The following is a 25,719-nucleotide window of genomic DNA, read 5'->3' as shown; positions in this document are numbered from 1 at the left end:
AGATGACTTTTGGCTAGAGAAGTGGGCTCCACCCTGGTGGCCGGTTAAATGTCAGCGCACAGATCGACAAACCAACACTTGCACTCTCATTCGCGATAGTTCCCGTTCAGATTTTTACAAAATGGGACGAAGCGCAGCAGCGTTGAATGCAGCTGCAAGGCATCACATCGGTGCCGCTGTTTGAGTTAGCAACAGACAAAATGGATTCCGCAGTGTTAGAACACGATGAGGACGGACAGAACCAATCATGCCGACTTCGTGCTGAGCGGGCTGCAGGGGCAGCGCCCCGTTGGGGGCGAAGCTAAGCGATTTGAGCAATTTGTAAGCCCCAAAACCATTCATTTCAACACTGAATTTAACTGTATTTGTGAGGGGAAAAAAATGTCCCTTGTTTGGTGCTCTACCAGTCCAGCAAAAATTGAAAGATCAGTTTCATTTCTTCAATGCTTGAATTATTGTACTTATTTGAAGCACATTACATATAAGAGTTTCACCATTTGCCAAACTTCTCTTTCACTGTTTAATATGGATACACCATTATATCCTCTTTTTGATATGCAGTCAGTTATTCATAGCATAGTGTAGTTATAGAAGTTTTTAGCACAATAGGAATAAAAATGACCTTACCACATATGTGCTGCAGGCTGCTTTATCCGTATTTCTCTTCAAGAACGTAATCAATTCAAAGTTTTTAGTATTTCAATGAATAGTTCGCTCGATCTTTCGCCATCGTAAAACTTTGAACACGCCGTCGCTCAGTTCCCGCTAAGTCCCACGCGCCATCACCCGGCTAACTAACAAGTTCCACTGCGATTTCGGAGAACCGAGAAGACGTACATGGCAATGGTGAAACTCCATTAACCACTAACACGATTGGATGGTTGTAATCTTCCGCAAACAGGTTTTCATGCAAACATTTACACTACCGAGCAAGTTAGAACGGCATATGATATAGTCGTGCTTGTGCTAGCGCTAAGCTGAACTTGCAGCTCGGAGCCCACCGCCGAGGCAGGCGCACGACACCCCAGATTTGCGCTCATCTCGAGAATGGTCATTTTGGTTTTCGGCGGAAAATTCTCATCCCTGTGATGTACGAGGAGATGTGACTTCTTTTGCGTTTGACCGGGGTCGCCACGGATGACGCGAGGGCTAAACCCTAAATATAAAAGTATTCCAGAGACCGCAAAGGACTTCCTCCCATTGGGGTCTCACCTCATCAAAGCGAAGTGAGGGGGTGGGGGTGGGGACGCTTCCATGCAACGAAAGACAGATGTGACCGCCAAGCTCATATGTTCGGCCAACTTCCCCTCCCCTCCCCTCAGCTCCCCTGCGGCGTGGTGGGCTCGAGTGGGCGTCCGGGTACAACAAGACTCGCCCTCCCCTCGCGCAAAATGAGCTGACCGGAGCTCGAGCGCGCTAACAGCCGTCGCGCGCATGCAGGAACTTCCACATCATCTGCACCAGTAGTCTTACTTGATGTAAAAACTAGAACTAGAATTTTCTTTTCTGGAAGTGCACAACTCGAAAGCGTGACGTGGGTCACCCGTCCCAAGGGCGCACCACCTGTGGGAGGGGCCACGGTGTGCAGTTCCACTTCCGCTGAATATTTTTCATTTTTCCTAATTGTCGTGATTTAGAGGTTACTCTGATCGTTTGTGCGAGTGCGCTAGCCGTGGCGCAAACCATCGGGCGCGCGGGGGCGCGGAGGGTGGGGGTTTACATTTCTTTTCAGCGGCTGCCAATCCATCAGGGCTCAGTTCGGCGCGGCGCGGGGCCGACAGGCAGCGGCGAGAAGAACAAGGCCCGGCAACACAAGAGCGTCGACACGGCCATCACTCAACCCTCCGCAGACGCTGAACTCTACGTGACCTTTTTTTTTTTTTTAAACACACGCCAAAGACACACACAAAGACACACTTTTAAAGAAATAAACACCAGTAACTTTCTAAACGGCCCTTCTTCTCATCCTGTCAAAAAAAAAAAAAAAACAATATCGCGGGAAGGTTTTTCCTCAATCCGATGTCACGAGAAAGACGTCCTTGACGCCAGGTTAGATAGAGTACATTGTCTTGATGAAAATTTCAGTCTTTTGGAAGACCCGACATTGTATTTGGTACTTTAGTCAAAAATGAAATTGCAGTTAGGCTGCCTGAAGTCTTAAAGTGTCTTTGATATTTACAAAAATCGTCGAATGCTCGGCTGCCAATGATTTTTACAAAAAAGCTGCGCTACTATCAGGAGAGGCTAAATTGTCATTGTTTACATAAAATGTACACTACGTTGGTTGAAAACTCAAACGCTGATCTTTGTAGAGCGTCCATCCATTATCCAAGTCACCTAACCTCACAAAAGTCAGGGGAGTGCTGGCTTGGGTGAAAGGTGGGACTAGACCCTGAACGGGTCGCGGGTCAGTCGCTGGGCTGATATCAACGCCGATATCGCTGAGCGGAAATCGATCCAAAGTCAGGTGTGTAGACCACAACACCACCAGTGACAATAAGCAAGAGTTGTTGAAACCCACGTTTTCTTTTGGCTGACAAAAAAACATACACGGGGTTACTCGAAGACTTGCAAACACACCTAAAGGCAATTTAGAGTGCACAATTAGTGCATGGTTTTGGGAGGAAACTGGAGTTCCTGGAGAAAAGCCACACAGGCACAGGCAGAACATGTCAATTCTACACAGGCGGAGCCTGGATTTGAACCCCGGTTCTCTGAACTGTCAGGCCAATGGTTTCAAATCGAGGGTTCGGGTTGGAGTCCCCTAAGCCTAAAATTGAACCTAACCCTAAACCAAAACAGGGGACTCTTGAGGCTCCTTTTAAAAGCATCAACAGTCTCTGCCTTCTGGCAGGGTCTCCCGAAGACGTGCGACGTCGTGGCTGAAGGAAAGGACCCTCCTTCGTGGATTTCTGGAAAACCGAAAAAGCCGGCGCCAGAGAACCTGAAGAGCCGCCGGGGTTTCTTATGATAAAACCATTTCAGATGGCCCAAGACTGTTAAAAAACAAAACAAAACAAAAAAAAATCAAACCTTAACATCGATTCTGAAACACGCGGAGCGAATGCAGTGATCTTGAAACCGGTCTCATGTGCTCCCACCCTCTGGTTTTTGTCAGGACACGAGCACCCGAGTTCTGTAGCAGTTGAAGACTGGAAATGTTTTTGGGAAGAAGATCGCGATCGTCTACGGAGGCCCCGTAGCTCAGTGGTTAGAGCACTGGTTTGGTAAACCAGGGGTTGTGGGTTCGTATCCCACTGGGGCCTCCACTTCCCGAGAAGGGTTGCGTCAGGAAGGGCATCCGGCGTAAAAATTGTGCCAAACATATATATGCGATCATCTGAGATGATACGCTGTGGCGACCCCGAAAGGGACAAGCCGAAAGGAAAACAACAACAACAATCGCGATCGTCTACGAAAGCAAACCAACGTCTGCAGCAGGACCTTCGCGTCAGCCCGAGCGAGAGGAACGGCAATGACGCCGTTTCCTTAACCAATCAGATCTCAAATTCTCCCTCACGGGGCCGGAGGGCGGGTCTTTGATGATGTCACCATTTTCCTTTCCTCTGATTGGCTGCCCGGAGCAAAACCCGTTCCAGCCAAACTGGGCCAGAAAACACAATCAAGATCTCGATTTTATCTTCGATTTGATCGTTTTACATTTTTGTGAGATGCTGCAAGACACCCTGCCGCGGAGGAATGTCCATAACTACATGTAAAGGGATGCAAAATGATGACATATCACTCGTAACACTTTAAAAATAGAAGATATGAGGACATATTATTGAACAAAGACTCATGTTTATTCATCTTTTAAAGCTTGTAACGCGAGTGCGTGTGGGTGTATTCATTAAGACTTTGCGTGTACTTCCATTATTCACACCAAGGGTGTGCGCTGGCTAATCAGATTGAGATCACCAGGTGTGTGCGTGATGCAGATTTCATCTATTACGTCAATTATGAATTAGCACCTCTCTGCCATCAGTCTGCCTGGCTGCTGTCTTCATTAGCCAGCGCACGTACACACGTGTTAGCGGGCCGCTTCGCGTCCTGCTTGGAGTGGGACATGAATCAAAAGGTGACAGACCCCCCCCGAGTCGGTTCACATACACTCGAGCGCTCGTCAAACGTGGCCGCACATCACTTTTACGGCAAAACCGGCGCGGCAAAAGTGCCCAAGGAAAAAGCTCGGCAAAAGCGGTCGTCGCAGCGGAGACGCTCCGGCGGCATATCGCGCACCGGCTCGACTCCAGTGGCAAACTGAACATCGAAAAAAGATTTTAAGACTGAATTGTCGGCGATGTTTGAGAAAATGTAACGCGTACGTGACGTTACTCGAATGCAACAAATATGCTGCACATTAGTTTCGCGGGAGGATTCCATTATATTCATCGAAACCTTGACGAAAACATGTAACCGAGGTTCAGTGAAGACTAAACTATCATCAGAGGTTACAAAAATGTGTAAAGTTTGACAAAATTGTCCGATGTTTACATAACAGGCGTTTTCTGAGCAGAACAAAGAGGAAAAATGTTTCTCAATAGCTGTGACGGAGAACTTGAGGTTCTGGTCTCGGTTTTGGTGATTAGACGGCATCTAGTTCAGCTACGATCGGGATTGCGAACGCCAGTAGAACGATGTCGTAACTTTGCAGATGTAGTGGCCAAAAACGGTTTTTAAAAAAATGCCATATTGTTTCTTCCGCAACTGAAACGTAATTTCTGCAAGGAAGCGAGATCCGGCCGGCCAGCGCCAAGTTCAGTCGTATTATTTGGGCCGCGCCGAGCCCGAGACGCGCCACACAAAATAACCAAAAGCACTTTTGGAGACATCCGATAACAGGCGTGAGCATTTCACGGAAACGATGGTTCCCTTACCGTGTCGTTACCCAGCCTGAGAAAACACGGAACCGAAAGTCCGTTTCCCAGATCTCAGGGCTTACTTTTAATAAAATTCGCCCACGTGTGGAATGTAAAACAAGTTCTGACCGAAATACAACAATCTGTATAAAACGAACCTACATGATTAAAACGCCCAGCTTTGTCTATATAGTGTGATGATTTATTTTTAATGATTAAAACGCCCAGCTTTGTCTAAATAGTGTGGTTTACAAACAGCACCGGTTTCCGCTTCTGCGCTACGCATGCGCAAGGTCGAGTTATTCATATCCGGGTCACTCAAACGCTAGTCAAACATGTCGGTTGCTCAGCGTAAAAGACAAAATGCTTATGCCTGCTAAGGCTTTATTCTGAAGTACATGTAAAAACCGGTTCCCAAGAGCATTATCAATGGGAACCGATTTTACGGTTCCCACCGTGTCCCAGGACAAAAATCAACGGAACCGGAAGATCGGTTACCATACTTGCCGGAATCCTCATGCCTGCGATAATCAAGACTTGATGGCGGCATCAAATTTGTGTACATGCCAAAAATTCAACGACGTATCAGTGAAAATGTAAAATAAACAAAAAGCCAAACCTTCAGAAAGCTACAGGATGCTCCACTTATTTATTATACCGGGACGCATCAGTCGTGCTCCGGGATGGCTGTCGTATCCGCGTGCGTGCAAACGTCTCAGCTCTCGGGCCATTCGAAGATTAAAAAACGGGGCGTTTCGCTGCCGCTCTTAAGAGCTCGTGCTGATTTCACATCGTGGCCAAGTGTTGATGATGTCAGGAAGGCGCAATCGCCATCAGGTCGTCTCACGTAGCCCGCGGCACTGAGTCCGTTACGCCGTTGGGCTCGACATTTGGAGTCTGTCTTCCTCCTCTTCCTGCTCACAGTTTTGAGACAAGGCTCACATTTCGGAAGCGGTTTTTAAGCATGACGCGGGTGTCCCAATAACTTTGCACATTTGTTTTGTTTATAGATTCCGGAGTGTGTCGCACAATGCGACGCTAGCTGCCCGAACTAGCGCTGTGCAAAAAGATGACACATGGTTGCATTTTGGTCATGTTCTGAGCGGCATCAGGTCTTTTTTTTTTTGTCTTTTAAACGTGGATCTGTCCTTTTTTTAGGACAGAATGTTCAACCATAAGCCGACACGCAATTCTTGGAAGAACGAAGGGAAGGTTGACGGTACCCTACTGAGGACGGGAAAACTTGCTGCCGAATGTAATTTAGTTCTCTTAGAAAACCAGAAATTGGTTTAACAACAACAACAAAGAGATAACAGTAAAAGCCTTTGCCTTGTTTGAAGCTCCTCCGAATGTGCGTACATGTATGAGCACTGAAACTTGCTGCCGTGCATTTCGAAGCCACGTTAGCAAGAGCTAACATGTAAGCTAACGCTGGTCATGTTAGTTGCAACATTCGAAAATGGTTGACATGAATAAACTTTTCGTTGAAACTTTCAAGATACATCAAATGAATCATTTAGATTTCATCAAATTTAAGCGCAGATCATCAAAAATATGTAACAAAGTACATTGTAGCCTTCCAAATAATTGTCCCAATCCTGCATTCCGTCCCGTGACTTTTGTCCGTCGGGTCTCTACCGGCGACGTTATTGCACGTGACAGCGTGACAGAAGGTTTCCGTCACGACGCGCGAATGCCATTATAACGTGACAATTAAACAAAAATTCACGTCCACGAGCCGACGGCGTCGCCGTCGCCGTCGGGTCTGATCCGCGTCGACCCAGTCAGCGGCGTTCCGTGTCAACGGCTCGCCTCCGCTCGCCCCCATCATGGCGGCTAATGGGCTTGTCAAGCGAGGTCAGCGCGTTAGCGGCGGCGCGACGGCGGCGGGGGCGGCTAACGAGCTGACACGCAATGTCGGGGCAACGTTTGCGGGGAGCCCCCCGATAAGGGACTTCCTGAGAGATGATGAATTAGCCAACAATTTACATTAATGTTCACTCCGCTTAGCGTCAATTAATTCTAATCACAACAATTGCCGTGGTTAAAACATTTAATGGCATAACTATCTGGTGAAAAAAGAAAAAAAAAAAAGAATAATCACAACAGCAACGCAAGAGCCAGCAAAAACACGGCCGAAGGTAACATAACAATGGTGCCGAAAAACAAGTTCATAATCATTCCATTCGAATCATAGCATAACAATCGTTTCCCAATAATTTTTCTATAATAAGCGTTGCTCGCTTCACTTACGCAGAAGATTTCGCCGCTCCGTGTTTCCATTTTTATCATCCATTTTTTTTTCTTCTCTAAACGTTCATGTTATAACGTTTTGGTTCCACTTTTAGTCGATCGACTTTTGAATTTTTGCGTACCAAACAAGTGCAATGCTGCAAATATGAAAATTATCCAGTCCATTATCATCATTTCAAAACATCCTCTTTTTAGACGGATAGGAACCTTTAAAGGCTATAATATTTCACATTTTACACTTAGTTGTATACCGTCGTACTTTATTTATATTTGCTTCTATTTTTATTATCCAGGTGGCGACTGAAATGAGAATCTCTTCTCTTGGCCGACAGACAAATGAAGAAAGAAATTCCATTTTTATCTTTGCGTTCTTTTTTGATAAGAATCCTAATTCCTTCAAGGTCAAGTGTCATCCCTATAAACATTCTAAAATAGATATTGCAATGAAAAATACATACAACATTATTCACTTCAATGTCTACACGAAAAAAAAAATCTGAGCGCAGAGCGCGTCATCCATGCGCAAAGTTGCGGAAGTCTCATTCGACATCCAAGTGGCCGCCATATTAGCTGCATTTACTGTCCGTGATGTCATTCGCCGTTGAAAACACGCTGTGGCCCCTACTTTAGGACACGCCCCTTCAGACACGGAAGCTCTTTTCAAAGAAGAGAACGTCTCACAACCCGAGTGAAGTGACCGGGGCAATATATCCCTATCGTTCCGAACCATATTTAGATGATATGCGGATCCCGGCCAAACCACCTCCCCGCCCTATCCACCTCCGCGCGGCGGTGATAAACTCCCACTTCCGCGGACATGAGCCACCCCGGCCGACAAGGCCGGCAGCGATCCACAAAGCCTGCGGAGGGCGTCCTTCAGCGGCTGCTGCACTGAACCCATCTGATGCGCACATCGGCGCATTTAGCAACCCCGATTTATGGATTACGCCCACCCAACTACGAAGCCCTCGTCCTTTGCACCCGTGCAATCCATTTTTCACGACGAAGCGGGTCTCTTGCCGACTTCTGAAGGGTAAATCCATCCTCCCGAGTGTTCGAGCAATGTCCGGCGATGCAACGAGCCGCCGTTTTGGCTAACACGAAGGAACGACGAGCTAGCTACCTTCCCCGAGGTTAAAACGAATAGAAACAAGCGAGTCCACTTGAGGGCGGTCCCGCCGTGTACGTCACATCCTGCTTCTCCTCGAGAACAAATCCCTCGAGAGGATTTTCATGGCGGGAGTTACAAAAAGCCGTAAAATCGTGTTTTGTGGCGGAAAGAAAAAAAAAAAAAAAAAAAAACGCATGGGTCCACGCCGGCTGCCGTTTTTTCATTAATAACATAGTAAAAATTATGCATTTCATGACAGTGGCACTTTAACAACAAAAAAGGAGGATGATGATGATGATGATATTTTTGCGGTGGGGGCGGGCATTGACCCCCTTGTTGAAAACTCGCTTCTATCGTTTGTTAATTGTGCCTTTTTTGTGCGTGTTTGATTGTGTGTGTGTGTGTGTGTGACAGTGACGTGCACTGATGTGTGGACTGACAGCCCCCCCCCCCTCGCTGTCTCTCTCTCTCTCTCTCTGTTTCTTTCTCCCTCGCTCTTTTCTCGTCAGCGTTGTCGTGCGTCAGTTTCGGCGGCGTGTCTGTCACTTTGCCGCGCTGGGAGCTGCTCTGAGATCAGCTCACATTAGCCTGAACCACTTTGAGCCATTTGGAGGAAAATCCAAATCAATTTGCGGGCGCTCCCTCCGTCTTTCTTCTGGCCCGGGACTCCGGCGCCGTCCCCTCGGGGACCCGGGCCCGGGCCCGCTCGCCGCTTCCCCTCGTTGACGTTTTTGACACGCAAAGTTAACACGGAAAGGCAAAAAGGGCGACGGGCTCGCTCGGAAGGTTCGGGTGGGCAGCTGTCAATCAGGCCACCCTTTGGGTCACGTTCGAAGCGAGCGGCGTGACGGGCGCGATTGAAAGCCGACGCGCTCAAGCTGGCCCGTGACAACGCGGAAAAGTGGAGAGCGCGTGACCGTGGGCGCGTTTCAGCTAGTCGCAATGACAGCGTTCACACTCGCTCTGACCCAAAAAATTGAAGGGCAACACGAAAAATTTAGGGCCAACGTGGCAAATCAAGAAGAAGGACAAAAGACTCAAGACCCAATGGTGCCATCAACCATTAGTGGTTCATCAAAGGTTCCAGTACCTCAGTACCTGTCACAGTGATCACCCGTCGCCCCGGGTGGTAGTTTTTGGCAACGTCTCTGTCTGGAAACACGATTTGTAACTGCAATGGCCGCAGATCACTTTCAAAGTCCGCACCATCTCTGCCTTTAACGAGTCCAGTACTGGTTCTTGGTTGATCCCTACTACTGCCTGAACTTGATACTTCACGGTCTTGATATTTTGACAGAAACAGATTCATACTAAAAGAAGATGCGACGGTCTTCGCCAAATCAGCGCGTCTCCTGTTTTTCCCGGTGCGACTGCAGCGCTTTGACGCCGATCTTTCCAAGCTGGGAACTCCGTTTGCACAGATGACAGTAGAACACGTGCCGATCTTTTGGATCTCGACGAACCCAGCTCCCAAATTCTTTTTTTTTTTTTTTTTTTTTTCCCAACCCAAGCATCTTGAAAAATGCCCTTCGCCCACGATACAAGTATTCCTACTGGATCGACCAAAGAACTACGCGACGAAGACGAAGCGAAATGAAAACAATGGAATATCAACGACAAAATGGCGACTACAAGAAAAAAAGTTGTGGAACACAGAGTGACTTCCCTTGGCAATTTCCGGCTGTTTTGGACGCCAGATGGATCTCTATTTTTTTTTTTTTTTTTGGGAGAATTTTGGTGGTAGAGGTACTCCCTTTGATTTTTTTTTTTTTAATTTAAGGCCTTTTTAAGGGCTAGACCGGTTTTCTGGGAATTTTAAGGACTTTTAGGGGCTCCTAAATGGACCCTCAGAAATGTAGGGTGTTTTTTTTTTTTAGGGACTTTTAGGGCCGCGTATGAACCCTGAATGAATCGATTAAATCGACGACTCGCTGGTCATCAACGTAAAAAAAAAAAAAAAAAAAAAAAAGACGGTGATCGCTGATTCGTGTAAAATTGTCCAAAACCTCTCAAAAGTAAATATGGAGAAATTTCATGACAGCAAACTGAAGACTTGACAAAAATAAGACAAACACCCGCTTTCACTTTGCAAAACCATCACCGACACCCCCCACCGTGAGAACCAAACCTGCAGACTAACCCGGCAAGCACATCAGGCCAACACAGAGACCCTGGTTTCCGCACCTCACCGTGACGCCGAGGCTTTCGGGAGTGAAGCGTCGGGCCGGCGCGACGCCCCGGGCGGGGTCTGTCCACTGAGTTGCACGGGGGGCCGGGACCTTCCGAGTGGATGGGAAGCGACAGCGTCAAAGACAACTGCCGATCAAACTTCACCCGGCGAAAAAAAATTCCGCAGCGGGAGAAATTGATGGAAGGAGGACGCGGCGCCGCCAAGGCCGCCGACACGGCGCTCGAAAGTGCTCGGCAGGTTTCAAACTTCAAATCGGCATCTGAAGCTAGAGACTGGGTTTCAAGTCCAGGTTAGGGTTTGAAATTAAAAGCACGGTTTCAGGGCAACAACTAGAATAAGGGTTTTAAGTCCACGTCAAGGTTTTAAGTCCAAGTCAAGGGTTCAAAGTAGAAAAAGTCTTCCAAGCCTAAGCTGGGGTTTCAAAACCACAATCAAGGTTTCGAGCCGAGGGCTGCAAAATGGAGATTAACGCAGTGGCGGGCGGTGTATTCTGGACCTGGACCTTGAGTGGAGGCCTACAGGAACTGATCTCATCCACCTCTTCATGCCCCCACGACGACGTTACAAAATAATATACACAACACAATGAAGCCACGGTAACAAAGATTATGGCGGCGTTCGGTATTTCAAGGAAGTACAGGGTCTCAACGGTTGTTATTTTACTAGCGTGTTCTTTTTTTGCTCAAGCAAATGAAAATCCATTTTTGGAACAATCGGCAAATAATCAGTTATTGTTGTCTCAGTGTGACGTCCGTGGCACAACAGGGGACCGAAATCACTGCAAAAAAAAAAAAAAAAAAAGAAATATACTCCAATTGTCACTGTTGGGTAGAAGCTCTCCAAAATGGCAACTTTTAAGGAAATAAAATAACCACATGTGCAAATAGCACAAATATTTTATCAATCGTATGGATGTGAGGCACGTTTTTTTTTTCTCTCTCATGAACGTCTACGGAAAGGAAAGCAATTAATGGTCCATATAAAAATATTGGCCCAAATCTTGTGTCAGGGCGCACAGATCAGTTTTCATTTTTGTAGGCCAGCCACTCGTGGGAATGCAACTTTGTCACTATTCCATCATTTTTCCATTTGACGATAATGCTCCTCACCGTGGTTTGCTGGACTCCTAAAGCTATAGAACTAGCTTTTTTTTTTTAACCCCGACACATGTAAATTATGTGATTTCTCATCGGTTCTTCAATTTAGTCAAGTTCTTTTGGCCGACTTGATTTTGTTGGGACAGATTCGGCAGGTGATCAAGCTTGCGAGTGGCCAGGAAAACTGAACCCCAAAAAAAGTTATTAGCCACATCTAATTTATGATGTAATCGAGCAGGCCATTACTTTCCCATACGTGGCCAGGCAAATTTGAATATTTTGAACAAAAAGATGAAGAAAACTGAAGAATGCAATAAAAAAAAAAAGAAAATCCCAATGAAAGCCTTGACGCTGAGGTCAGCACTTTTAGGAAGCCGGATAGTGTGCCAGGAGACCGGCTCTAACAGACTGATAGCGGGGCTACGTGACACGCTACGTGGCTACGCGATTACGTGACCCGCTATCTGAGCGAGCTGTAATTGGCCACGTCGCGGCGCATCACATTAGCGACACGTAGACGAGGACGAGCGCTCCGAGATGACTGCCTGGACTCGATCCGTCACAGGCCAGACGAGAGCGCAAGAGACAGGACGCCCGGACCCAGAGGAAGAGGATGGAGACGAGGAGGAGGAGGAAGAGGACGTCGTGCGGACGTCCGAGCCCGACAGAGAGAAGTCCGGTTTTGCGTTCAAACGAGGCCGTTGTGAAGTTATCAAGCTTTTGGGTTCAGGTTTATTAAGGTCTCAGTTTCATTTTCGGGATTCAAGCCAACGTCAGGGTTTTCAGGAAAGGTTCAAAGGTCACATTTGGGCTCTCGAACAAGGGTTTCAAAATTGGATTTCAAGCAAGAGTTAGTGTTCCTATCTTGAGGTGGGATTGGGATCCAGTCTCGAAAGTTAGGATTTTACCCTGGCCCGGTTTGGCTTTGACCTTCAGGTTTGGAACACGGCTGGCAGAATTTCATCGGAGCGCCAAGCGCAGTGGGCGGAGCTGGCCTCGTCCAACGACGGCTCGCGGCTGATGACACCATCGCGGGATGTCGCATACGACGCCACCGTCGGTCCAGGTTCTGGCGTCACAGTCTGACGCGGAATGTGACGACGGCAACGTCGTCGTATGACATCACAGCGCGACGCCATTGACGATCTTAGATAATACGACATCGGTATTTGGTTGGCCGAACGTGTACTACCTGCTCAAAGTTTTCATCCTCTGCTAAGCGTCAGATCTTCTCAGCAGGTTTTGTTCTTTTAAAAAGGTGCGCACATCCACGCGGAAACTTCTTGGCTTCGCCTCAAAACCGAGACGTGATTAAAAAGTCTCACCTTCGTCCCCTCGCGCCCCCAAAGTCGTCGTCCTCAGGTCGTTGCCATTTCACACGGGTGTGTGTTTAAATTTAAAAAGCGGAGTGCTGACCTTTCCACAAGTTATATCCAGTCCAATTTAATGAGCGGATTAATGAAGCTCCGATCTCATGTGGGTGTTCGTCTGCCGCGAGGACTTTTGGGTAGGCGGGTAAGCCTTGCGGCTGGAAACTTGCGACCGCCGTTCCCTGTTCCCTGGATTCTGTCGCGTTATTCCCGAGCGCCGGATGGCGCGTTTACAGACGCACGACTTCCCGCACCCCAAAAAGTGAATAACAGCACTGTCATCACGACAGTTTGACAAATATCGCAGAGTTTTCTCGTCGTCGTTTGGCCCGTGTGGTTTGCGCTCATGAACGTTTGACACGTGTGCCGGGTTGCCATCGACGGTGGGTCCGCTAACTGATGACCTGAAATGGGAATTGCCCGCTCCTAACTGGATCTGTCAATTAAAAAAAAAAAACTCCCGAAGAAGAACAACCTTGCTCGGCCTCCCACAATCCTTTGTGCTGTTTTTGCACAGTCCTCATAACGATTTGCTGTGGGAAAGGTTGTCATATTTCATCAGAAGAGGAGGAAGAGAATATTGTGATTGGGGGGTGGTGGTGAGGAGAGCAAGGGGGGGGGTGGGAGCGGTGAAACGCAACCTCAGCACATATTGTAATTTCATTTTGATAAGGCCACGTCGAGAGGGACGCTCCCGCGGAGTCGGCGGCCGTCATTAGCCGCCTTCGCGGCGCTAACGTTAGCGCCGCGAAGGCGGAAGAGCGTCCCCAAATGAGCACAGGTGCGCCGTGCCGGGAGCCGCTGATAATGCGGTTGACGTGTTCGACTGATGCAAAAACAAAAAAACAAAAAAAGGGTGCGCGTTATGTGACGGGGTAGGGCCTCATCTGCGTGCTGGCGCCGTTTCATTAGCGCTAGCTTGCCACTCCGTCCGACAGCAACATGCGAATGACGTGAAGTTCATTAGGTGGCGTGACAAACGTGTGCAACATTGCCGATCATCAGCAAAACTCAAGTCAGGTGAATGTTGCAAAAGGCAAATATGAGCCGCTATCAAATTTGGAAGGGATGACGAGGACGAGCAAAAATATGTCACCGTTTTTCCATGTACAGTTCTAAAATGTATTCGTTTAAAATGTTTTAATAAATAACACAATTTTTTTTCCCCACGGAAAGGCCAGAAAGCAATGGATTATTTTGAAATAAAGCGCTGCTTTGAGATAAGAGCCGTCCTCCAGAATTTTTGCTTTTTCACCAAACTGAGCTCACTTCAATGTCTTCAAACTGTTCGTGGACACTCCCAGTCAAAGTTTATTATCGTCAATCTTAACACAAAACAAATAGAATTGCAAATTGTGTACTTAAAACCAACAAACAGCGTAGCCGTTCTGTCAGCGACGTTAACGCTAATACGAAATGAGCTGTCGCAGCGCTTGGACACTTCAAGCAAAGGACTGAAAACAAAGTGCGGCGACACAACATGACAGAAATCACACTCACCGTTTCTTCATCCTCTGTGTGAAGTGACCAATATTAGTGCTGTACTGATGAGCTGTGAGGAGTCCAGCTCTTACAGGGCCCCAAGGTGGCCACAAGGGGCAGCACAAAGCCCATTCAGCGTGACAAAAACTGTTCCGTTTATCACAGTAATATAACATATTTATCATCAGGGAGGGGCTCAGTGTCGAGCTGCTGCTCCTCCGCATTGAGAGGAGCCAGATGAGGTGGCTGCTGGGGGATCCGATTCGGATGCCTCCGGGACGTCTCCCTGGTGAGGTGTTCCGGGCCTGTCCCACTGAGACGAGACCCCGGAGACGACCAAGGACACGCCGGAGAGACTCGGTCTCTCGGCTGGCTCGGGAAGGCCTCGGGATCCCTCCGGAAAAGCTGGAAGAAGTGGCTGGGGAAAGGGAAGTCTGGGTATCGCCGCTGAAGCCACTTCCCCCGCGAGCAGACCCGGAAAACCAGTAGAAACCGGATGGATGGATGTATTCAGAAAGTACACGCTACTTCGAATCTGTCACGTTCGTAAATGTCTTTTGGTATTGGAGGTTCCGCCTCACTTGACAGCCAAAAACGCATCAAAGTACCGAGCAGCACGCAAAAAAATCCAGGCAGAAAAAGAACAAGAGAAACCGTTAACTGGTCCACAGCTCGGTCGGGTCACGGTCAGGGTTCCGTTTAAGCTTTGGTCCTTTCAAAGAAAATGGTTTGAAAAGCAGATAAATTATGATTTTGTACAAAAACAGGACGTGGAATCCTGACAAAGTAAAATCGAGAAAGGGGACGAGAACGAGCCCCCCCGAATCTTCCGGAATTCTACCTTTCAGCCAACATGGCAAAACGTCGTCGTTGATGTTTTTCGGTGAGGTTATGAAATATGGCAACATTTGCTTTGAATTGGCGTAGCGTCCCACACCATTTCGCGGGTCGTAATGTCGACGTGTTGCGAATAGAACAGTTCCGTCCTGGCCCGGGCAATATTTGCCATGAATTACTTTCATCAATATCCCATCAACTGTGCTTGATTATCATTTTGTTTGTTTTGAAAAGATATTGGCGATCATTTCCAGATTTCCAAAAATGACTGCAGCTTACTGAGCAGCTCTGACCGTTTTTTTTTTGAAGGAAATGTGCAAAATTGTCACTCAATTTCACATTGACGCCTGACGTGGAACGAAAACGCAAAATGCAATTTATGTACGCGTTTTATAGTCATAAGCGCAAGGTGGATGCTTCTCATAGGAATTGTTCGGAGACGAGTCCTTTTGTCCTGTGTGCGTCTTTGTGTGTGCAGGTGAGCCAATCAGGACGCAGAGAAACGGACGCTTCTCGCGTCTTTGTGCAGCGGCTTGTACAGCTCGCCTTTATTTAGTCATGCCGTCTGCTTCCATTGTGGGCGGCTTGTCGTCGCAGCGTCGCACCCGCGCGCGCACCTGCGATAAAGCTATCTGGACGCGCAGTCCTTTTGCGCGACGCATTGTGTCGGTACAAAGGAAAGCGCCGCGTTTCCACGCGTGGCGTCGACGCCCGCGGACCGAGAAGAGGGTTGAGTTGCCGTCATGCTTTTAAAAACTTTTCCATCAGATGAGAAATGTATTTGTCGCCCCCAAATGAATTGATCACTGGGGCAGCGCTGAGCTACATCCATCCATCTACCTATGCGTTTTCTTTGCCGCTTATCCTCACGAGGGTCGCGGGGAGCGCCGGAGCCGATCCCAGCTGCCGACTGGCAGGAGGCGGGGTACACCCTGGACTGGTCGCCAGCCAATCGCAGGGCACATCGAGACAGACAACAGCCGCGCTCACAATCACACCTGGGGGCAATTTAGAGGGTCCAGTTGATGTTGCCTGTTTTTGGGATGCGGGAGGTCACGCCGGTGCGTGCCCACCCGGAGAAAAGCCACGCAGCCACGGGGGGGAACATGCAAACTCCGCACAGGCGGGGCCGGGATTGAACCTGTGACCTCAGGACTGTGCTGCCCGCTGAGCTACATTTAGTTCTTCATTTTTCCTCCGTTTGTTGCCATGTCATTCTCATCTGCCCCGGGCAATTTACAGGAGTTGTGAAGCTCTTCTTGGTTGACGTCTGCATGACTGCGCGACGCTGCCCCCCGGTGGCCAGGTCCACACAGCCGAAGGAGCGGCAATGATTTCGCTATGATGCACAAACTGTTCAATAGCCACATTGTATTTGATAATATTATGAACTGCGTACATGATTTTGTCAAGTAAGACGTAGCAAAACGCGTCTGGAGCCTGAACAGATTAACGCCATTTCCATTCATTTCAATGGGGAAAGATGATTTGAGAAACAAGCGCTTTGAGTCACAAGCACAGTCATGAAAGAATTTATCCTCATATCTCGAGGCGGCGCGATACCACCAACGGTACTTTCTTTGCCCAATCACGTTCCAAATTGGCCCTGGGTGACATCACCATTTCCTGGCCTCCGATTGGCTGACCACTGCGAAACCCGCTAGTGCTGACTTCAATTACCGAAAGACATTTGTGGCAATCTGCACGCACGTAAACACTGAGTAGCACGCATTTCATACTCAGTTTTCAAAATGTTTTTGTCGCATTATTAGTGGCGAGAGACAGAGCACTTGAATCGGGGGCATACATACACACACACGCACACACACACACACATATACATACATACATACATACATACATATATATATATATATATATATATTTTTTTTTTTAGGCTAATGAGATCTTTAAATATGACGGCTGACATTTTCCACTCACTGGGCCACCTTGTTACTGCAAATGAAGTCCTTACGCACAACTGCGCGTACACGCGCGTGTACAGTATGTGCACGGCAGAGAAAGCGTTCACCGTACTTTGTGTCACACGAACTGTACCACTCTCGGTTATAACATTATGCTGTATGTATTAAGTTATCAGCATTATTGTGAATTCACAATGTGCACTGCACTGTATGTATTAACTCAAAACAAATGAAAAAAATTTCATTCATTTTTACTCTCATGTACATTGCTATACATCTCTCTCTCTCTCTCTCTCTCTCTATATATATATATATATATATATATATATATTTTTTTTTTTTTTAATATTTTATAATTGTTTTTGTAATTTTTAATTTTTTTCTGTTCATTTTGTGTGCATTATTTTTTTTTATAAATTTATTTGATTTTTTTTGTTACAGAGTAAAAGTAATCATTTTGGTTTAGGGTATTATTATTATTATCCAAAAATATACACAAGCACATCAATGTTTCAGTAGGCAGAAAATGTTTTCAGTTTTTAGAAACTCCCCCCAAAAATATGAAAGAGTTCACCACAGAAGCAGACATCTCAACTTTTGGTGAATCCAGAAAAAAATGTCCATTTTTAAAATGTGTGATTCCATATGCAGACTTTTTCAAATGAAAAATATTTTTATTGATAACTGAAATTGTTCCTGGTGTGTCTGTTCAGATTGTTGCTTCTTCTCTTCCCCCCCCCCCCACACACACAAAAATCTGATTTTAATTTTCTGTACTTTTGTGTCTGTCTTGGACTTTAAAAAAAATAATAATAATAATAAAATGTGCATGAAATGGTTCTGTCTGTTCTTGTTCATTTAAGCGTGACTGAATGAAAAATAGCCGGAAGGGGTCTGCAAGCATGATCACTAATTTTGATGTGCAAGTTTTATAAATTGTATTATGAATGAAATATATATAGTACATCCAAAATTAAATGCCATTCTTTTTTCAAAATGTGCACAATATGATCGTTCATTATTCAGGCGCAAAAATGTCAAATACAAGTTGAACAAACTACTAAATCGAATTCAGATTTGCATGATGGCCTGCGAGCATGCTTTCATATGGCGTGTATATCATATCCCTTCAAAAAACGTTTTCATTTCTTGTTTTAGTAAATGATTGAAAGGCATGAATTTGACCACAATTATTGACGTCAAGTAAATAATCCAGACATTTTTACAAGTAATTGCTTGTGAAGGCTCACCGTCTGCAACTGGGCTTGCTTGTTGGACATCCGAATGTGCCAGCTATGGAAAAGTTCGGTTTCGTTGGTTCTGGCGTGTTTTTTGTCGTCGTCACGAGTGTCACGAGTGTCACGAGTATCCTGAGCCCACGTGCAAAATGCTTTCCCTTGGCGTGAACTTCCAATGCCTTGAAACCTCTCGATCCGATCCGTCGTCACGAGTATCCTGAGCCCACGTGCAAAATGCTTTCCCGGGTCGATGGATTTTGCGAATGAAGTCGCTGAACAGAGTTAAGAGTGGCGACTTCCTTCTTTCCAACTCTATCGACGACTTCTCGTTCCATCCAATCCCATCGGAACTCATTTTTGACATTTATATCAATTTCTTTCCTCTCGAGCGCCGCCGTCGCGCTGACTTGAAAATGGCCCCATGAGCCGCCTCGTGTACAACAAGCGTTTTCATTGGTCAAGAAGGAACACACTCGACCAATCACATGACGCGTACCTAATCCTCCACCTCGCTTCCAAAACCAGGACCGGAAACAGAACGAGTGTGGATTCTGGCACGGGTTAAAATTGGAAGATTGCAGAAATAATATAGAATATATATTTTTAAATCAATGCAATTTAAAAAGATGGTACTCCGCCTATAAACGGGAAAATCACATGTTTGATATGTAAAAAAATGTATCTATTTTTTTACATATCAGACATGATTTATATATATATATTTTTTTTTTTCTGTTTAATTTGTGTGCATTATTTTTTCAATACATTTATTTGAATTTCTAGTTACAGGGTAAAAGTACTCATTTTAGGCAGAAAATGTTTTCAATTATTAAAAAGTAAAAAAAAAAAAAACATGAAGAATTCGCCACAGAAGCAGGCATCTCAAATTTTGGGGAATAAAGTCAAATTTCTTTTTGAAATGTCTGATTGCATATGAAGATTTTTTGGAAATAAAAAATATTTTTATTTATAACTGGAATTGTTCCTGGTGTTTCTGTCTTATCTGTTATTTTTTTCATACAAAAATCTGCTTTCATTTTTCTGTAATATTGTGTATAGGTCTTTTAAAAAATGACAAATTAAAATATGCATCAAATGGTTCGGCCTGTTCTTGTTCATTTAAAGGAAAAAAATCCACCATAGTTTCACCCCCCCCCAAATATGCATCTTATGTTGAAAATTCGCCTAATATAAAACAAAAAAACTCAATTAATAGCTTTTGTGTGTGTGTGTTCGTTTGTGCGTCGACATTTTGCTGAAAACACAACACACCTCAAGCATTATTGCCCAAAAAAAAACAGGTTCTTTTTTTTTAATGCTGCAGTAGAAAACAAGGTTATCATAATAATAATATTAATAACAACAATATGAATGTTTTCATTGTCAAGTACAACAACATGAGGAGGACAATTTGTGTTTGTGTGTGCTCGTTACATGCTTCGTATTTTACAATTTGTCATTTACAAGTCACGCATCGTGTCAACGCGGCGTAACCATGGTTACCAGTCATATCCCCCAATAAACAGATATAAAGCTGCATTGTGGCCACGTGGCCCACCCGCTCAAAAAGGCTTCATAAATAATAAGATGACAGAAAACCTTCTTCTTTTCCTCATTTTCCCCCAACAGTCATAAAAAGGCTGACCCACAACTTTTAATTCCATTCATAATAATAAAAAAAAAATTTTTTTTGCTACCTTCTCATTTTTTTCATGATTTGATTAAATAACAGACAAAAAAAAGTCTTGTGCAAAACAATGTCATTAAATGTCTTTGCTTACTGCGCACCAGCAGTCATTCTTTTTCTTCTTCTTGTTTTTAAATTAAAAAATATAGAAAGGATGTATAATTTAGACAGGAAACATTAGTTTTTTTTGAATATATATTTACATATTTTACACAGACCTGAAGGGGAAAAAAGGTCCCTGAACAAACACACACGCAATATTTTGTCTTTTAACGACGGAGACAGAAACGTGACACTCGATGTGAAACATCCCAAAAAATAAAATCAACATTTTTTTTGCATTCAAAGAGCAGAAGTCTTCCTTTCTTAAGTGCTTTTTGCTACTCAGAGTACCGAGGCCACACTGAAAAACAAACAAAAAAGAAAAAAAAATATTTTCACTATTTTATGGCAGTAAAACTGACAAAGATGACAAGAACTAGTCAACATTTTCAGTGGAAAAAAATGTCAAAACGGCACCAGACTGAATTTCTTGTTTTTATCATAACACACGAAATAATAATAAAATACATAAAAGTGCAACTTTTTCAGGAGGAAATTTTTTTTTTTTTTCAGATTACATTTATAAGGAACTTGGAATTATTATAAGAGTAAACTTCTGCCTTCATGACTCCAAAGTTGGATTTTCACAAGAATGTATGTGGAATCTTTTTTTTTCACAAGAATAAATCTAATTTCATGAGAGCAAATTCAAAATTATAAAAAAAAAGTCAAAATATTAACAAAATAAAGTACAAACATTTCATACATTTGTAATTGTTGAGAAAAAATATGGAAACAAAAAGAGTACCTTTCTGCCAATTTTTCCCAAAATAAATCTAAAACCCATCCATCCATGCATTTTCATCGCCGCGTATCCTCACAAGGGTCGGCGGGGCGTTCCGGAGCCTATGCCAGCTGAACTGGTCGCCAGCCAATCGCAGGGCACATCGAGACTCGCAGTCACACTTTTGCGGGCAATTTCGAGCGTCCAATGAATGTTGCACGTTCTCCGGGATGTGGGAGGAAAGCGGAGTGCCCACCCGGACAAAAGCCACGCAGGCACGGGCAGAACACGCAAACTCCACGCAGGCGGGTCCGGGATCGAACCCGGGACCTCAGAACTGCGAGGCCAACGCTTGTACCGTGCCGCCTAAGGCAAAACATTTCATTTTTTGAAAAAAGTCTGAATTTTGGAATATTTCAATTTGACAAGATCAAAGCCAAATTAATAAAATAAATGTGAGTCAACAACAATGGGGCGACCTCGATATTCAAATCATGAAAAGCGTTCAAATGAATTTCACAAACAGCCAACAATGAAATTTGAGTTTTCACATGTTGGATTTTTACTCTCAGAATATTCCCACTTTACAACTTTTTTTTTCTCATTTTAGTCTGGTCATTTTTATTCATTTATTTTTTTTTGGGGGGGGGGTGTTTTTCAGTATGGCCGCAATCCTCATACGTACATGACAGCAAATAGCAGAGACGAGGGGGCGGGGGAACCCCCCCCCCAAAACAAATCCAAACGAGAACTCCAGAAGATGTCCATTTTTTTTTTTTTTCTCCGTTGATGCATGCAACTTTTCACACGGCGGTGATGTGGAAATATAAAGCAATTTCATCGACAGAAAATAACACACCGCTTCATTTTTATTTATTTTTTTTTTCCTCGTTTTCTTCAAACCTTCCGGATTCGCATCTCGGGGATCACATCTGGAAGTTTGTGGAACGTTCGACGCCTCCGGCAAAGAAAACGTCGGCCGTCCTTTCACACCGGCGTACTTTGCACTACTGCTTGTCCAGCTCGCAAACGTACATGAGGTGGTCCTCGGGGGACTTCCCGTGAGTCTTGCTGAGGTGGAGCTTGACGGCGTGCTTGCTGGCAAAAGTCCGGTTGCAGAGTTTGCACCGGTGGGCCGTCGCGCCGCAGCCCTCGTCCTCGTCGTTGTTGGGGGACGCCGCCGCCGAATCGGGGGCGGGCAAGGACGAGGGCAGGGCCACGGAAAAGGACGGCAGAGAAGAGGGCGACGGGCGCCCGGACGGGTGCAAGTGGTCCAGCAGTTTGTCGGAGAGTCCTTTGTGGAAGCGTTGCTGGGAGATCTGACCCAGGAGTTGCTCCCCGGAGAGCTTGGCCAGGTCCCGCAGCCGGAAGCCGAGGTGCGCCTCCAGGTGGCTGACGTAAGTGGACGGGGAGCGGATCTGCGAGGCGCAATCGCTGCAGAAGAAGACCGGGTGGCCCGAGTCCAGGTTCTTCAGGAATTTGGTGCCGCCGGTCCTGCGCAGCTGGTACTTGACGTTGGCCAGCCAGTGGGATATGGTGGTCATGGAGAGGCCGGTGAAGCGCGAGATGTGCATTCGCTCCTGCGGGCTCAGGTCCGACATCATGTATTTGCCGTCCGTGGTTTGCCTCAGGCTGGAGGCGAACTGCGCCTGCAGAATGAGGAGGTGCTGGGGGTTCCAGTTGGACTGGCGGCCTTTGCGTTTCTGGGCAGGCGACACATCTTCCGCCTCCTCCTGGGTGGTGCCCTCCACGTCGGAGCGCTCCGACAAGCTGGTGGGCGTGGAAGCCTTCGAGATGGCTTGGCTCTCCGTCAGGTTCCTCAGCATGTCGGAGATGTCGGACAAGGCATTCTCCTTCAGGGGGGACGATGACATGAAGGAGGCCACGGCGGCCGAGGCTTTGGTCACGGCGCCGGTCGGGGAAGGCGACACGTTTTTGTCAGCGTTCTTGCCTTTGGTGAGATCCATAGGCTGGTCGTTGCCACTGAGGTTCGGCTGGTAGAAGTAGCGCCCCAGGTGGTCGTTGCCGGATTTCTTGGCCTGGGCGGGCGGTGTGGAGGCCGCCACCGCCGCTTTTTCAGCCAGGCTGTTGCTCATCTTGAAGAGCATGCTCATGGGATCCAGGGAGGGCAGGGCAGGCTTGGCGGCCTTGCCCAGGTGGGCGTTCATGACCGACTGCAGGGCGCTCAGCGGGTTTACAAAGGGCTGCTCCGGGGGCGGATGGTCAGTGATGATGGCTGTGCTGCCGCAGAGGGTCCCGGGCTGAGGTGAGGCCTCCGCGGACTCCATGCCGTTCTCTGTGGGCTCCTTCGCACTGCTCTGCGGGTTTGGCTCCTTGTGGTTTGTTTGACCGGCCACACTCTCCGGACTTGTGCAGCCTCCCGTTTTGGTGTCCTTGGGGGAGTCTCCTCTGTGGGAGTCGCCCGCCTCGCTGTGACACGGTGACGGCGTGGTTCTCATGGGGGACGACCTCAGCACGCTGCCTGGATCCCTCATCTTCTCCTCAACCTTTGCCACTTTCTCCGTCACTTTCATGACAAGCTCCTCCATGGCGTGGAAGTTGTTCTTGGATATCGGCGATGTTTGGAGGCTGGGAGAAGTCACCAGAGTTTGGTTTTTACCCGTAGGCGAGAGGAGCTCTGCCCCGGGGAACATGTACTTGAGAGGGGAGTTCTTTCCCGAGTTTCCCAGGGAGAGCTTCATTATGTTGGGGAGCTGGTAGGCGGCGTGGATGCTGGGGTAGCCTCCCCAGCTCGGAGCTCCGTTCTGGGCTTTGTTGATGGCCGAGGTCACCGTGTTCTCCAAGGACTTGAGGATGTCCAGGCCTCCTTTGGGACTTGCGTCCAGATCCTCCTCAGTCAGATACGTGTACTTTGAGGAGATGTCAAACTTCTCGTCCGTTTCCTCTTCACCTCCTGACGTCTTGTTTGAGTTGTTGTGGAGAACGGATTCTTTAGTGCACTCCTCCTCCTTCTCCTCTTTTTTGATCTCCACAGCCATGGCGTCGGGGGAAACGCTGGTGGGAGGAGGAACTGGGGCGGGTGGCGGAGAGAAGGCAGTGGCAGCCAGAGGAACCGACTGCACCTTCTCCTCCACGGTCGGCGTCGGTACCGGGCTTGGCGTCTCGAGAATGGGCTTGCCCTTTTTGATTGCTGAGTTGGTGACTTTGATGAAGTGTCCGGTCACCATCATGTGCGCCGTCAGCTCCTGCAGGGTGTCGTGAGAGCTGCCGCACTCCATGCACTTGAGGATCTGCGATTTCCGCGACTCAAACTGCCAGGCGTAGCTGGCGCCATTCTGGTGCCCGTACCGGTTGTTGGGCGTGATGTACGGGTGAGCCGTCCTCTGGAGGAGCTCATTGGCGTCAGCCAGGCAGGCTAGCTTGGGCGTGGCACCTCCATTGGATTCCGGCGAGCTGGGCACGTCCAGCTCCACGGGAGCTCTTTTTCTAGCCGAGATGATCTTCGCTGCCACCGGTGTCACGGGCTCCTTCAGAGGCACTTTTTGGTAGTGTTTGGTCTTAATCATGTGGACGCTTAAATCCTGGAGTGACTCAAAGGAATGCCCGCAGTACATGCACTTCAGAACTTTCTGTGCATCCTCCTTGCCTTCCATCTCCAACAATGACCGCTTCCGAGGTTTGGACCAGCGCCTGGTGCCCTCGCTGTCCACCTCGTGGTTGTCATCCCGGTAGTGTCCGGTCTCGTTCATATGCACCGTTAGCTCCACCAGGGTGTCGTATGCACCGCTGCAGTCCTTGCAGCGGAACTTGCTGGCGCCGGTGAAGATGGATCCGTAAAGTTTCGAGCTCTGGCGGTAGAGCTGCACAGTGCTGAACAGGCTCGGCTCAGCAGAGGCCGTAGACACGGCCACTGCGGGGTGCTGGGTCGTGACCAGTCTGTTTTGGTGGTTCTGTGAGGCCTGCTGGAGGGTTTTGGCGACGGCTGTCTGGTGCCAGTCGTATCCGGCGCTACCGCAGCTGCTGCTGCTGCTGCTACTGCTGCTGTTACTGTGGCTGCGAGGGGGCTTCTCCTGGGGTGGCTGGCTCAGGTTCAGGTTCACGGTGGACCAGTAGGAGTTGGTCAAGAAAGACGTGTAGATGGCCTTCATCTTCTCCAGGCTGTTAGCCACGGAATCGGAGGTGGAAAGAATGGAGCCGGAAAGGACGGCTTCGTCACCTCTCCCCGGTACGGCTGCGTTGTCCGCAGCTGCCGTGGCGGTAGAGGACAGCGACAACACACTGGCGGGGTCTTTAAAAAGAAGAAGGTCCTCCTCCGTTTTAAGCGGGGGGCTCTCAAAGTCGGACATGCCGTCGCTGGATTCGCTCAGGTGAGACTCACTGTCCATCTCCTGGCCGGAGAAGTCGGCGGCGACTGGCGAATCGTGGAACTCGGGCCCGGGCGCCGGTCCGTCATTTGCGTCTCGACACGGGACTTTGGCAGCCGGTTCCTCCGTTTCTTGAGCTGAGTCTTCTCCGTCCGGGTCGTCGTCGAGCAGCGCCGCTTCCTTCTCATCTTCAGGGACGTACGCTGCGGACAAAACAACGAGGGACAATCGTTACAAATGGCGCAAACTCCATAAATCCATTTTCTATGCAGCATATCCTGCTCCGAGGAGCTTGACTCCATCCCACCTAATTTCAGACTAAACCTCTGACGGGCCGCCAGTCAATTTCAGGGCAGGTATAAGGAGACAACGATTCAAACTCACATGACCATCGTTGCGCAGCGGGAACTGAAACCAAGAGCCACACTCATACAATATTCATAACGTTTTGCTTTCTCAGCAAACAACAAGCTGGGATTGAGACTTTTCCCAAGCGGGTCCCTGCTCTCCCGTGACCC

General features: G+C 47.4%; 1 protein-coding gene and 1 long non-coding RNA gene across 2 annotated transcripts in view; both read right to left on the bottom strand.

Annotated features, from left to right (window-relative positions):
- Positions 1-18,804, bottom strand: part of LOC133497664 (uncharacterized) — a 33,598-nt gene extending 14,794 nt beyond the window's left edge. Inside the window, exon 1 of the long non-coding RNA XR_009794079.1 lies at positions 18,376-18,804. This is a non-coding gene — a long non-coding RNA (uncharacterized LOC133497664). The remainder of the gene's footprint in view (positions 1-18,375) is intronic.
- A 2,800-nt stretch (positions 18,805-21,604) lies between these two features.
- tshz3b (teashirt zinc finger homeobox 3b) overlaps positions 21,605-25,719 on the bottom strand; it is a 43,240-nt gene continuing 39,125 nt past the window's right edge. The window contains exon 2 of the mRNA XM_061813510.1: positions 21,605-25,404. Coding sequence (XP_061669494.1) covers positions 21,884-25,404 — 3,521 coding nt within the window. The 3' untranslated portion in view covers positions 21,605-21,883. The remainder of the gene's footprint in view (positions 25,405-25,719) is intronic.

This window comes from Syngnathoides biaculeatus, chromosome 3 (genome assembly GCF_019802595.1).
Source record: "Syngnathoides biaculeatus isolate LvHL_M chromosome 3, ASM1980259v1, whole genome shotgun sequence".
NCBI lineage: Eukaryota > Metazoa > Chordata > Actinopteri > Syngnathiformes > Syngnathidae > Syngnathoides > Syngnathoides biaculeatus.
The sequence above is the reverse complement of the archived record's forward strand: the minus strand, read 5'-3'. Positions and strand labels throughout refer to the sequence as shown.